Source organism: Camelus dromedarius, chromosome 12, assembly GCF_036321535.1.
Source record: "Camelus dromedarius isolate mCamDro1 chromosome 12, mCamDro1.pat, whole genome shotgun sequence".
NCBI classification, from domain to species: domain Eukaryota; kingdom Metazoa; phylum Chordata; class Mammalia; order Artiodactyla; family Camelidae; genus Camelus; species Camelus dromedarius.
Window position 1 is genome coordinate 71,652,695 of NC_087447.1, and position 13,977 is coordinate 71,666,671.

A 13,977-nucleotide genomic window follows, 5' to 3' on the forward strand; every position below is an offset into this window, starting at 1 on the left:
GAACGAAGGAAGGAAGGATGGATGGAAGGAAGGAAAGGAAGGAAGGATGGATGGAAGGAAGGAAAGGAACGAAGGAAGGAAGAAAGGAAAGGAAGGAAGGAAGGAAGAAAAGTTGGAAGGTAGGTTGGACAGGGAGATACAAGGATACAGCAAGGAAACAGAGAACAAGAGTTGAGGTAAGAGGAAACCCAGGAGAGGGTGCTGTTAGGTAAGCCGAGAGAAGACTGTGCTTCAAGAAGAAAAGCAATGAACTCCTGACCATCAACTTCTCTTTATTATTCGCTTTGGTCACTATCCTTGTGCTGTGTCTGAAGAAAATCAGAAATTTCTAAGTCACTGCCCCTTCCAACTCATATTTTTCAGATCCTGCCTTTTATCAGTATTCATTTAATCGTACATATTGTTTTGTCATTCACTCAATAAGATTTCAGAGAGCACTCACCAGTTGCCAGGCATTGTGCACAGGTGTTGGATACAGTTGTGGATGAAATAGGCATGGTTCTTCATCATCGTAGAACTTATAAGCTATTTTATGTGTTCTTGGTTAAACACTTCCTGCAACCATTTGAAATGTGTGCCATTTTCAAACACCCTTATCAAATCTCACTAATACAACCTTGCCTTTCATAGCAGTGCAACTAGGAAACTACCAGCCCACATAAATATTATCTAATCTTGTCATCTGTAAAATCTATGGACTGAGGTACCCTTCACACACCTGCACATCTCGTTCAAGGCCAACCTTACATCCATCCCTGACCCCAAACATTCTATTTTCTAGGACCTTCCTTAATTACTGCCCCCTCTATCTTCTGTAGTCTGTCTCCCTCTTCTACTGGCTCCATTTCCTTAACCTATAAATATGCTCAAATTTCTCCTATCTTCCTCCATACATACATATAATATATATATGGCATTTGATATAGAGAGAGAGAGAAAGAGAGAGAGAGCATTTGATACTCTGTAAAGTCATATTCCTTTGAAGATAAATTTAGCATTACATCATTAAAGAAGACATTTTACTGATATCTAATTCAATTGTTGCTGGAATCATGAACCTCAAAATGTATTATTGGGAACTCACTATTGCTCATATTGCTAATTATCTCCTAGAAGTGCTTCTGCACAGCAACTTCAACCAAGAGTTCCTGGATGAGAAGCCATGCCCCTCCTACAGCAACAAGAACACCTCATCGACTCCATGGACCAAACAGCATTCTCTGGCTTCTCCTTTGTGAACCCCAAATTTGAGAGTTTCCTGAAAAGTTGAGGTTCCCAGGCATGCCCCCAACCCACTCCAGCCAGTGAGCCTGGGTCAGCCAGCACGACGCATCCACTCAGCCCAGGCAGAGAAGGCTGCGCCCTCCACTTCACTGGCACCCTCCAGCCCCCATGATCAGCAACAGTGTGATAATTGTGATTCCTTCTGTTGGCCACTCCCTAGTCCCCTAGAGGGACCTCAGCTCCTGTCTGATTGGGCTTTTATGGTACAGGATCTCTACAGTATATATTTGCAAAGTGCACAGAGTTTTGAATCTTCTGGTGGCAGTTTATTGTATTTTAAGAATATAATAACCAAGTGCCATCTTCTCACCACCATGTTTATATTCAAGCAGTCATGGATTGCCTAATATTTTTTCATTTGTCCTTGAGGTATTAAATGTGATTTTAATGAGAAATAGAAGTGCTTACTGAGATACCAGGGCTTAACTCTTTTTCAAAGAGACCATCTAGATGATTCAGCATGTGCTTACCTACTTTTGGATAACCATTAAGATGCTAACAGCAATATCACAAAGTCTCACAAACAACTCATAGACCTCTAAAAATAAATCCTCAAATGAAAATTTACGAAGTTTTTCTCTGTAACATGTTATACTTTTCATCTTTTGTTCCTTGAAACATTCTTCTTCTTTCATCTGTCAGCTCTCCTACTATTCTGATAATGTCTGCTATAACCTTGAAATGAATTGTTTCTTATAGTTGTATCCTCAGACCAAAGTCTCATCGCACATTCTTCCTGAGGCATCTCACATTGACTTTCACACCCACCTCTTTCCACATCTATATATTTAACCCATTTCTTTTTGCTCAACTTCATATTTTTATATGCAACTACCTGCCAGGCATCTGACTTCTTAAACTCAGCACATTCAAAATGGAATCTATCGTTTTTGATGTAAAACTGCTCTTCTCCCACAGTACCCAAGCAAAATCCAATCCATCATCAAATGTAACATCACCTTTGTGATAGCTATTCATTCATTCACTTAAGATAGAATCAAAAGTCACCCTTCAGTCTGTCTTCTTGCTTGTCCTCCCCCTTCCTCATCCTCTTCATCCAATGATTTATTAGATTCTGCCTAATTAACTCCTAAATATTTCCTAAATATGACCTCTACACTTTATGCCTACAACAACTGTGCTAACATTATTCCTTTACTATATTTTTCTTGGCTTACTACAGTAACCTACTTATTGGTTTCTATGTCTTTAATCACTCTTCTTAAAACCTACCCTCCAAGATAGGTATTTCCTCCAGTCAGCCTTCCCTGTGTACTCTGGACCCTTCCTCTGTACCTCCTCATTCCCTGTACCAATTCCTTCTTGCATTCCCCATCCTGAAATACCAATTTATAACTCTGTCTTGTCCTCTGGAGTGTGAACCTCTTCTCAGTGAAAATACCCTATTAACTATACTTTATTAGAAATATTCAGCACAGTGACTAAGATGATTGTAAGCCTTTGCTGAGTAAAACAGTGGGTGATAGTGTTAAATCTATCCTTTTTGCAGTGCATTCTTTCTGCTACAAATGGAAGATACATCAATGCTTTTTACAGTACTTTATACAGTTTACCCAAACCAAGAAACAGTTATGTTTATGTTGAAACATGAATAGCTTCTCCATCCTTAGTCAAATTCAAATATCTACAAGGCTGGGCTGTTAACGTAAATACCTGAAATGTCCTAGTAGTAGTAGTAATAGGAAGGGATCTGGCTTGCTGCTTACTGAGGAGTGTATACTCCACCATAAGGCATTCATATTCAATTGAAAAAAATGTAGGGACAAGCAAAGCTCATGTTCTCTGGACTCTGGGGGTCAAGTTGGTGATACGTGCTACAAATGTACTATAACAACTCATAACTCCTGTCATCTTAGCTCAAAAAATGGCAATTCTTAGACAAATGTAGCCTACACATTATATACAAATTGGATAATAGAAATGATAATTTTAAGAGTTTTAGTAGTTTTTTTCTTTTCTGTTCTGCTCTCTTCCCATTTCCCGGACCCACTGTGATCACATGCCGTACATTACACTGTCAACTTTTTCATGTTTCTAGTTTTTTTATTGATGTCAGCCTACTGACATGTTTTCCTTCTGCAGTTTCCAATCATATTTCTGTTGCCATAGATACAAGTGACTTTCAAAAAAAGTAATATGTAATTAAGATTTTTACAAGAAAAACAATTTTTGTAACTCTGGCTATAACTGGGTATATATCTGAGGGAAATGAAAACACTAATTCAAAAAGATATGTAAGCCCCAGTGTTCATGGCAGCCTTGATTCCAGTTGCCAGGATATGGAGGCAACCCGGGTGTCTATCAATGAAAGGATGGATAGAGAGGATGTAGCATATGTGTGCAGTGGAATGTTACTTGGCCACAAAGAGAATGAAGTTTTGCCATTTGCAGAAGCATGGATGGATTTGGAGGGTATTGTGTTGGGTGGGGTGAGTTAGACAAGAAAGGACAAGTATGGTGTGGTGTCACATATGTGTGGAATCTAAAAAATAAATCAAACTAGTGAATGTAACCAAATAGAAACAGACTTACAGATATAGAGAACAGACTGGTGGTTGCCAGTGGGGAGAGTTAACGGGGAAAGGGAAGGTAAGGATGTGGGATTCAGAGGTACAAAGTACTAAGTATAAAATAAATAGACTACAAGGATATATTGTACAACACAAGGAATAAAGCCAATATTTTATAATAACTATAAATTGACTATAACATTTAAAATTGCAAATAACGTTTTACAACTGACACATATAATGTTGTATATCCACTGTACCTCAATAAAAATAAAAAATAAAATTATGTGGAGTGAAGATATGAAGAAATTAGCAGTTCCAAGGAGGATAATTTGAAACATTAGATAAATTTCTGTAACCCATATTTTCATTCACTAGGTAATAACTAATATTTTCTTTTATATAAAATGTAAATTATAATAGTAACAATAATAAAATAGCAATAATAATGAATGAGGTAATATACGTGAATATTCTTTGTAAAATGTAAGGGTCTATCTAAAGGAATAAGCTGTTGTCTTTACCTTTTCAGTCTTCTGCCAACGCACCCTAACCTTTCTTGTGGCAGAAAAAGCTAGGGAAATTATTCAATGCAATAGACTGGCACAAACGCTAACAATGTCAGCTAATTTGCCAAAACCATCATAGTGGGAGAGTATGTTTACTTTTCGGGTTTTCACCAACGTAACAATGACGAGCAGGTAGAACAAGTGAGGTAACATATGTACACTGACTAATCATGGGAAGGAGGAACAACAGGTCTGCAGTACCAAATCAATCCCTGGCATAATTTCTTTTATTTTACAATCCCCATAACTTCACCCATTTCTAGCTCACGAACTCCTCCCTAGTTCTATCTGCAAAATGTAGTTATCAATTCACTTGTTGTTCTAATTATCATAGTTAACATTATTTGCATTGGTAAAATATCACTCATAAAAGGAGGTTGCTGATAACCATGAGAGCCAGCAATAAGGCTTGTGTAGTTCAAAATCTATATTGAGACTCTTGTCCAACATGGCCTAATTCCAACACTTTCTTAGGTTACCTCCCTGCTGTGATCACAGGAATGTAAACACCCTGTAGTTTCCTCTTTTTTTAGCTTGCTGACTTCTTCTCAATGTTGGCCTGTCCAGTCTTCTTCCCCTGAACTTACTGACTCAACACATTCTATTTCTGGTAACTAAAATTAATAATTTGCCCCCCCAATATTAACAGATGAGATTTTTTATTACTACTACCCAACAATTATTGCTGAAATGTGTTTATAAACATTTATACAATATGTCTACAACACATAATGTCTAACCTTAATTGTATATATAAACCGAGTAGCTAAAAGAGAAACAAGAAACTTTATTACAATATAATAATTAGCAACTAATCAAATTTCTGAGAAATGATAATATATCAGATTGTGTAAAATGATACTCTTCCTTAAAATATTATTGTAGCTTATTTATTCACTTGTTCAGTCAGCAAAATAGCCACTGAAAAATGTAAGATGAATAAGACTCCCAGGAATCTCAGGGCTATTGCTAAGGATGGACAATATCAAAAAATAATTATAACAAATACAGCTAAGGAAGTTCAGGTTTTTAAGAAATGCCCAGAGTATGAGGGCACAAAAGAGGAGAGGCTGCTAACTCAGTCTAAGGGAATTAGGGAAAGTTTGCAGGAAAAGGACATTTTTGCATAATTAGGATTGATAATTCACTGAAAAGCCAAAATATTTTAGGGGCTATGCCAAATGTAAATTCAGATGAAATTTCTACCTGAGATCATAGCATCTTAGTAGCAGGCAGCAAAGACTTCCAGTTACAGAATTATTACTGATTCTTTAACATAAAACATATTTTAAAAAACAATTATAAGATTTTTTAAATGCATGCTGAGTTTACAAGAAAGTAAAAAATATATATATCCAAAGGACAGAACTAGGAAACTGGAAACAATAATAATTTAAAAACAAGAGTGGACACTCTGGCTTTCCTTGGGAGATTTGAATTAAATGTCTGAATGGAAGCATGATTTTAAAGACATTGTACCAACAACTGGCAAAAAGTTGGAGTCGAGACTACCATACAAACCAGGCTATGGCTTTAGTGAGAGTATATCTTTAGTGGCTTGCCAGGAGCTCTGTACACAAAAAAATTATAATAATGATTTCCCATGAGAATTTTTATGCAATTGTCTGCTCTCGTGTGAATTTCCTGTAAAATTTATGTACTCTGCATTTTCTAAGAGCCCATAATCTGAGGAATTCACAGATATGCACACACACACACACTGCTGCTACCACCACCACACATATAAATACACTGGGATGCTTGGCAGAGTAAATGCAAAATGACTTTCAAGAAATGTTTCTCCAAAGCAGGTTTCTCTATATTTTCACAGATAGACTTTGCTAAAATGAGCTCACAATCCAAAATTATCAGACAAATACTCTGACAATCCACCTTGAACAAGAATTAGAATCAACACAAGGGAGTGTTAAATTACCAAGTGTTTCAGATAGTGGAAATATCCGATAGATGCTACGCTATGTTTAAAATGATTAAATACATGAGGAACTACAATATTTAATAATAATAACATGTATGACAGGAGAACAATGTCTAGGTAAAAACACTTAAATGTCATGGTTTTATTCAGGTGGAATGTGGAGATATTTTAGAATTTTATGACCAAGATGGCAGTGTAGGAGACCCAGACCTCTGTCCTCCTACAAAGAATAACTAGGTAGCTATCCACAAATGAAAATAGCTCTTGGAGAGCTCAAGAGTCCACTTACGAAGCTTTAGCAACACAACAGAGCAAAAATCTACACAAAAAGTGTAGGAAGAAAAGTTTCATTTTGCCTTGTTATCCCTTCCCCAAGACTGACACTGTTCAGTACCAAAAGGGAATTCCCTACCCCAAGAGAGTTCTCTTGGCCCAGAAAAGGAGAGCAGGTGAGTGACTAGCTTCTCCAGTATTTTGGGGAATTGCACAAAGAACCCACTGTGGTTTAACCCCAGCCAGAAACCATAAAGCTGAGACATCTGCAGACATCTAGGATCAAGGAAGAAGGGAAGAGCTACCAGAAACAGCCATGTGCAGGAGTGACCTTGGTTCCCAGTAGCCTGCTGGTCAGAGGACCTCAGTAGGCTTCGCTGCTAAATATCTCAACAACCCTTAAAGACACTGCAGACCATCACAGCTTTTATTTCTGGACCCAGCAGACTGTTCCACAGAGGATCCAGGCAGATTTCTCCCCTGAAGAAACCAATAATTGGGACAACCATCAAAGATTCCCTACATATTTCATGGTTGAAGTTTTTGTCCTACATTCATGACTACTAGCTGCCTAAGTCCCCTCTCTTCCCGTCAGAACCCAGGATCTGTACTGGCAGCCAGTCCCATCCTTTTCAGCTATGCACATGCAAGATGCCAGCCTAGACCCCTGCAGCCACCCTCCACTGCTGTGTGCACACCCGTTATTAGCCCCTGTAGTCACATAAGTGCCTACCAATAGCCAAGGCCCCCACACCTGCTGTGGGCATGGATCTGGTGCTGACTTTTGCTACTGATCAACACTGCAGTGGTTGCCTGAAGCTTGTCCTGAAAGCTATGTACCTTATGCCACGGCCCTATTCCCATCACTAGCCTCTAGTGCCATATGTATGCCTGAGGTCAGCCCATGCAGCTGCATGAGTGCACACTGACAGCCAAGGCTCCCCACAGCTGTTTGGCACCCAAATCTAAGCTGACTCCTGTCACTGGCCTGCACTTCCATGCATGTCCACAGCTAACCCTGGTAGCCAAGCACCTGCACAATGCCTGCCTCAATTCCCATCACCAGCCCCCACCTCCATGCATACACTTGTAGCTAGCCCATACTGTCACACAACTATGTGCCAACAACCAGGGCTCCCACAGCTGCTGGTGCTCCTGTAGCTGGCCCTGGCTACTGCTGCTGGCCCCAGCTCTTTCCACTGTGTATGTGGATACAGCCAGCCAAGAGTGTGCACACCACTGGTTCTGGCCACCACTGCCACCTGCCACAACCCCTAGCTGCTGGACCTGGAGGTGCCACTGAGAACCCCATAAGCCTTAGCAGCCACAGCTCTTGCCAAAGACCATGCAGTCTGCAGCATCATAGACCCCAGCTGCCTGAGCTGATTAAGACCCCCAGACCTGAAGCTCCCACACACTCCTGTACTTGACACTCTGTAGTATTAGACTAGACTGGAGCCACAAAATGCTTCTGCATGCCCCAACCCACAAAAGAAGACTTTTCCATATCAAAGTCAGTCCATGAAGTCTGAAAGAGGAGATTCTACCTTAAAATGCACAGATACCTACAGAAGGTTACACGGATCACAAAGAATCAGAGAAGCATGACAGCACCAAAGGTACACAGTAAATGTCCAGTAATTGACCACAAGGAAATGAAGGTCCATGAATTGTCTGAAAAAGAATGCAAAATAATTGTCTTAAAGGTTCTCAGAGAGCCACAAGAGAACACAGATAAACAATTTAAAGAAACCAGAGAAACAGTACCCAAAAATGAGAATTTCAACAAAGTGATAGAAAATATAAAACAGGAATCTTGGAGCTCAAAAATACAATGACTGGCTGCAGGATTCAGTAGAAAATTTCAACAGCAGACTCAGCCAAACAATAGAAAGAATCAGTGAGCTTGAAGACACACCATTTGAAAATATTCAGTTAGAGGAACATTAAAACAAAAGAATGAAAAAAAATGAAAACCTATAGGATTTATAAGACACCATTAAGAAAACAATCTATGCATTATGGGAGTTACAGAAGAAGAAGAGAAAAAGATAGGGACACAAAGGCCACTTATAGAAATAATGGCTGAAAGAGTGGTTCAACATCTTCAAACTAATAAATATTATAAACCATATTAATAGAATGAAAGATAAAAGTCCTATGATCATTTCAATAGATGCAGGAGAAAAGTCTGAGGAAATTCAACATCCTTTCATGATAAAAACTCTCAATAAAGTAAGCACAGAAGGAACACCTTAACAAAAGGTGAGGCTGTGCACCTGGTTGCGTCTGGTTCTTTCACTTCAGGAAGACTTGGTTCTGTTGGGTTCGGGAATTGCTTTGCCTTAGCTTTATGGCCATCTAGAAGCTACTCAGCTGGCCACAGTTCCACTAAGCTTTTAGGATACCCCAAAAGGGACTTTCCTGATAGCATAACCTTTGTTTTACAAAGCATGAGTCAAGAGAACTCTAGGGTTGTGATAAAAACCAAAACGGCCAATGCAAAAAAAAAAAAAAAAAAGTAACAATTTAGGCTGAATAACAAATGCAGAACAATTCAAAATAGAGAAGATAAATGCATATGTTATTTCATTTTAGTCAAATTTCCATTTAATTCAATTTGGCTTTTTGAGAAAACCCCTTGTTACCTCATACACTGCAGGGCTTTGAGTACAAACGCAAGAATTCACTGTTTGTATAACTAATTGCACACATCACTTTTACTCTTTCCTTTTATTATATTCCTGACATATCAATGATTCAGAGATTTTTCTGTTTCATAGGCTGCAGATGTGGAGTCAAGAGTTTCAGAGTGTGCTAAATAGTTTGTGTGTTTTTCTTTTGTTTCAGTCTGTTCCCAGTATTCTAGAGGAGTGTTTGCCATTTTTGGACTCTATGATAAGAGGTCAGTGCATACTTTGACCTCATTCTGCAGCGCCTTACACATCTCCCTCATCACACCAAGTTTCCCCACGGAGGGGGAGAGCCAGTTTGTGCTGCAGCTAAGGCCTTCCTTACGAGGAGCACTCTTGAGTTTGCTGGATCACTATGAATGGAATTGTTTTGTCTTCCTGTATGACACAGACAGAGGTAAGTCACAATTCCACATCTCTATAAGTAAAACTCTAAGTTTCAATCTGAAAAGGCTTTGTATCACTTAGGTGATTTAACAAAATATTTTGATGCCCAGTATGGCTAAAATCAGAAAATGATCGATGTATATTCTCAGTATTTTTATCTTGACCCTGGGGAAAATTTTCTAATTAAGTGAGCTTCAAATTCACAAGGTTGGTTGCTCATGAGAAAATCATGCTCTGTTACTAGTTGAAATTAAAGTATATAATTTTTTTTTACATTTCCATGATGATATTTCAGGTACAATCATAAAATAAGTTTGTCTTTTACCTCAAATAAAAATGATTTAATGTTTTGGAACATCTTAAAATAGTAGCAGGTTGAGCCATAGCATTGACTTTGAAATACAAAATGTTAAATGAGTAATTGAAGGGTCATGACAATGAAAATAAAGATTTGGTGGTAAGGCTTCTACATGCTGGCAACCTTTCACTTTATCTTTACCTATCAGTCTATAAAGGTTAATAAATGATCCCATATGATCCATGTGCTGGAGAAACAAGGTGGATAACTGACATAAATTATTGGCAATCCATATAATTTTGTACAATGTTGATATACTTTGACTTTTGGTTGGAGACATAAGTTAAGGAATTCCAATTTTTTTTCAGCTCTGTTTTTTATTTAGTGACTAGAATCATAGCAACATATTATATTTGAGAATAAATATTAGAGAATCACCTGTGAGGTTTTGTCTTCATTCTTTTTCCTTAAAGTGTAAGATTTATTAGCAGACAAGAAGTTAAAAGAAAAGTTTGAACAGGCAACATTTCAAGAACATCCTTGAATACAATTCTGTCCGTGAAATGAGTAAAACAATTAAATGTGAGAACAATAAACAAGCAAAATAAATCTTTTAAAGATATAAGTACCTTCAAAATCCAAAGCATAATTCCCTATATTCAGAGACAAAAACTTATTAAATGAATTCACCTTTCTCATTAAAAATTCACATGTTTAATTAGATGGAAATAGGTTGTCATATAAGATGTCTCACCAGTGGTAATCCTAGTACATTCCTTATATTGGCATTCTTCATAAGTTTACCTTTTGGAAACAAGCTCAGAAAATTTAATATTATCAGTGTATTTTATGCATGGCTGTGGCATACTCAAATTCTCTTTTGGAAGTTTGAGAACCTACCCATAGGTCATGATACATTTTTCAATAGCTGACAATCCAAAGCATCCTAGAGAATGTATTACAAATTAGAGAAACTGTTACTTTGTTCATTCTAACTTTTGGAAAAATCCTTAAGCAAGAAGACAGTGAAAAATGAATCATAATGCAAATTAAAACAGTAATGAGGTATCACTACATATCTATCAGAATTGCTCAAATCAAGATCATTGACAACATCAAATGATGGTTAGGATGTGGAGTAACAGGAACTCATTCATTACTGAGGGGGATGAAAAATGGTTCAGCTGCTTTGGAAGACAATCTGGCAGTTTCTTACAAAGCTAAACTTATTCTTACTATTTATCCAGCAGTCATGTTCCTTGGTATTTACCCAAACCACACAAAACCTTCACATGGATGTTTATAACAGCTTTATTCACAATAGCCAAAACTTGGAAGCAATCAAGATGTCCTTCAGGAGGTGAAAGGATGATTAACCTGTGGTATATTCAGACAATGGAATATTATTCACAGCTGAAAATAAATGAGTTGTTGAGACATGAAAAGACAAGGGAGAACTTTAAATACATATTACTAAGTGAAAGGAGTCATTCTGAAAAGGCTACATACCCTATGATTCCAACTACATGACATTCTGGAAAACACCAAACTATGGAGACAATAAAAAGATCAGTGGTTGCCAGGAGTTAAAGGAAAGGAGAGATGAACAGGTAAAGCACAGAGGGGCTTTAGGGCAGTAAAACTGCTCTGTGTGATATTATAATGGTGGATACATGTCACTATATATTCGTCCAAACCCATAGAATATACAGCACCAAGGGTGAACCCTTCTGTCAGCTAGGACTTTGCATGATAGTGATGTACAAAGGTAGGTTCATCAGTTGTAAAATATGAGTGTCAATGCAAAAAAATTTACACTTCAATAAAATTGATTTTGGTTCAAAAATTGAATCATAACGTGAAGAAATATAGACGAGATGGTTCCTCCTGTAGTGTGTTATGACACAGCTCAGTTTGCCACTTTGGGCAGAAGACTTTCATTTTACGACATCTTAGTCTCACTGAAATGCCAGTGGAACCAATGTCTTACTTTTTTCCCCTGCCCTTGTGCAAACCAGTCTCTGGCAAGGGGAGGGTTCTAGGCATTCATGCATCAGCCTCCCCACCAAACAGGGATTAAAAGCAGTGCTTTGCTTTTGCACCAGTTTATACTTTCCGGGATCCTCACTCCTGCATGACAAGTCAGATGCTCCAACCTTGAGCCACCTCCCGGTTCTTTTTACCATCAGATCTCTCTGGTATACTCAGACAATACTTGACTATGTAAAGATCCTTTCTCCTGGTTAAATTTCTGCCTTCAAAGTCTTAAACTTATCATGGTACAAGCACTATTTCTTCTAATATGTATCATGTAACCTTTAACCTACTTATTGGCTTGCTGCACAAAAAGCCTACCTTTTCCTGTCACCACACTAGAATTTAACTGGTTTGCTTCTAACCAGCTGAGGCAAGTCACTCTCTAGACACTCTCTTAGTTCTCTACAATACTTGTTTCAGGATTCAATACCTTTGAATTGTCTTCTATTATCACCTAACTCGACTTCAGAGTATACACCTTTATTCCAAGTGGTAACTGCATGAATGAGAAATACAGGAAAACGGTCATTTCATCATGCTCAGATGCCTCACTCTGCCATGATACTACCATTCTTCTCAATATTCTGGGTCTTCCTCCAGTACTTGCAAAGAGCAAGAATAACTTCTCCCATTTGAAATTTTTGTGCTCACTTTATGAGTTTAAGACCACAAGCCAAATCTATCTCCTCTTGAATTATGTATCATTATGACCAACTGAGGTATGAACTTCAGTTATGAACATATGATTAACTTCTATCATAAACATAGTTGGCTGTCATCCATATTTTCACATCACGTAAAATTAAAAGAGCACAGATCAACATTAAAGATCAGAGTTTTAAAAAATAATGCACAAAGCCAAGCATAAAGAAATAAGATGGTATGGTATATTTTAGTACTTTCTCTAATCCCCTACTGCCATCGTGAACTTCTCATCTAAATATTTTTCTTATTATAAGTAACTACCTTAATATGACCCTGAATTTCTCTATAAATTGAGTAGAACATGACTTTCTGATGCCTCATAAATTCTTATTTTGGAATAAGTTATTTCAATGATCCATTCAATTATTTCTAAACTTTTAACCCCTAAAGTTATCTGGGGATCTCTTAATGTACCAGAGCTTCACTCTGTCATAACTTATTGTTTTTATGTTGAATTATAATCAATAAAAGTAATGATTATTTCATCTGATATGGAACTTGTGTTCTAATCCTGGTCTGCTACTGATTAGCTGTGTGAACCTGTCTGTATTTTGTTCACACTTGAGAGAAAGAGGTAAGAAAGAAAGAAAGAAGAAAGAGAGAAAGAAAGAGAGAAAGAAAGAGAGAAAGAAAGAGAGAGAAAGAAAGAAAGAAAGAAAGAAAGAAAGAAAGAAAGAAAGAAAGAAAGAAAGAAAGAAAGAAAGAAAGGAAGGAAGGAAGGAAGGAAGGAAGGAAGGAAGGAAGGAAGGAAGGAAGGGAGAGAAAGAAAGAAAGAAAGAAAGAGAGAGAGAATGAAAGAGAGAAAGAAAGAAAGAGAAGAAGAAAGAAAGGAAGGAAGAAAGAAAGAAAGGGAAAGAAAGGAAGAAAAAGAAAGGAAGAAAGAGGAAGGAAGAAAGGAAGGAAGGAAGGAAAGTTGAACTGCATTTTCTTTAAAGCTAATTGAAACTATCTTTAATGTTTTTTGATATTTTATATTCCAACTATTCTATTCCTTCCCTGGAAATGGTGGGTGGAAAGAAAAAGATAATAGGTGGAACAAGTGATCGCTACCAGCAGGTAGCTCCCTGCTTCTGTTTCTTTGGCTGAATCTCAAAAAAAAAAAAAAAAAAGTATTCATTTATTTATTTGTTCAATATATCCATTTAGCACTCAGTAAAACTTCATTGTTCAGCTTTCATCAAGTACTTTGATAAGCATTAATGCAGCAATGAGCAAGACACTTCTGAAAATAAATTGTCTTGCTATGACTTCATTGGGAAAC

General features: G+C 37.5%; 1 protein-coding gene across 8 annotated transcripts in view; it reads left to right on the forward strand.

Moving 5' to 3' along the window:
• GRIA4 (glutamate ionotropic receptor AMPA type subunit 4) overlaps positions 1-13,977 on the forward strand; it is a 432,578-nt gene that overhangs the window by 125,654 nt on the left and 292,947 nt on the right. For all 8 annotated transcript variants that reach the window (XM_064492857.1, XM_064492858.1, XM_031460664.2 and 5 more), the window contains one exon: positions 9,447-9,686. In XM_064492857.1, coding sequence (XP_064348927.1) covers positions 9,447-9,686 — 240 coding nt within the window. The remainder of the gene's footprint in view (positions 1-9,446; positions 9,687-13,977) is intronic.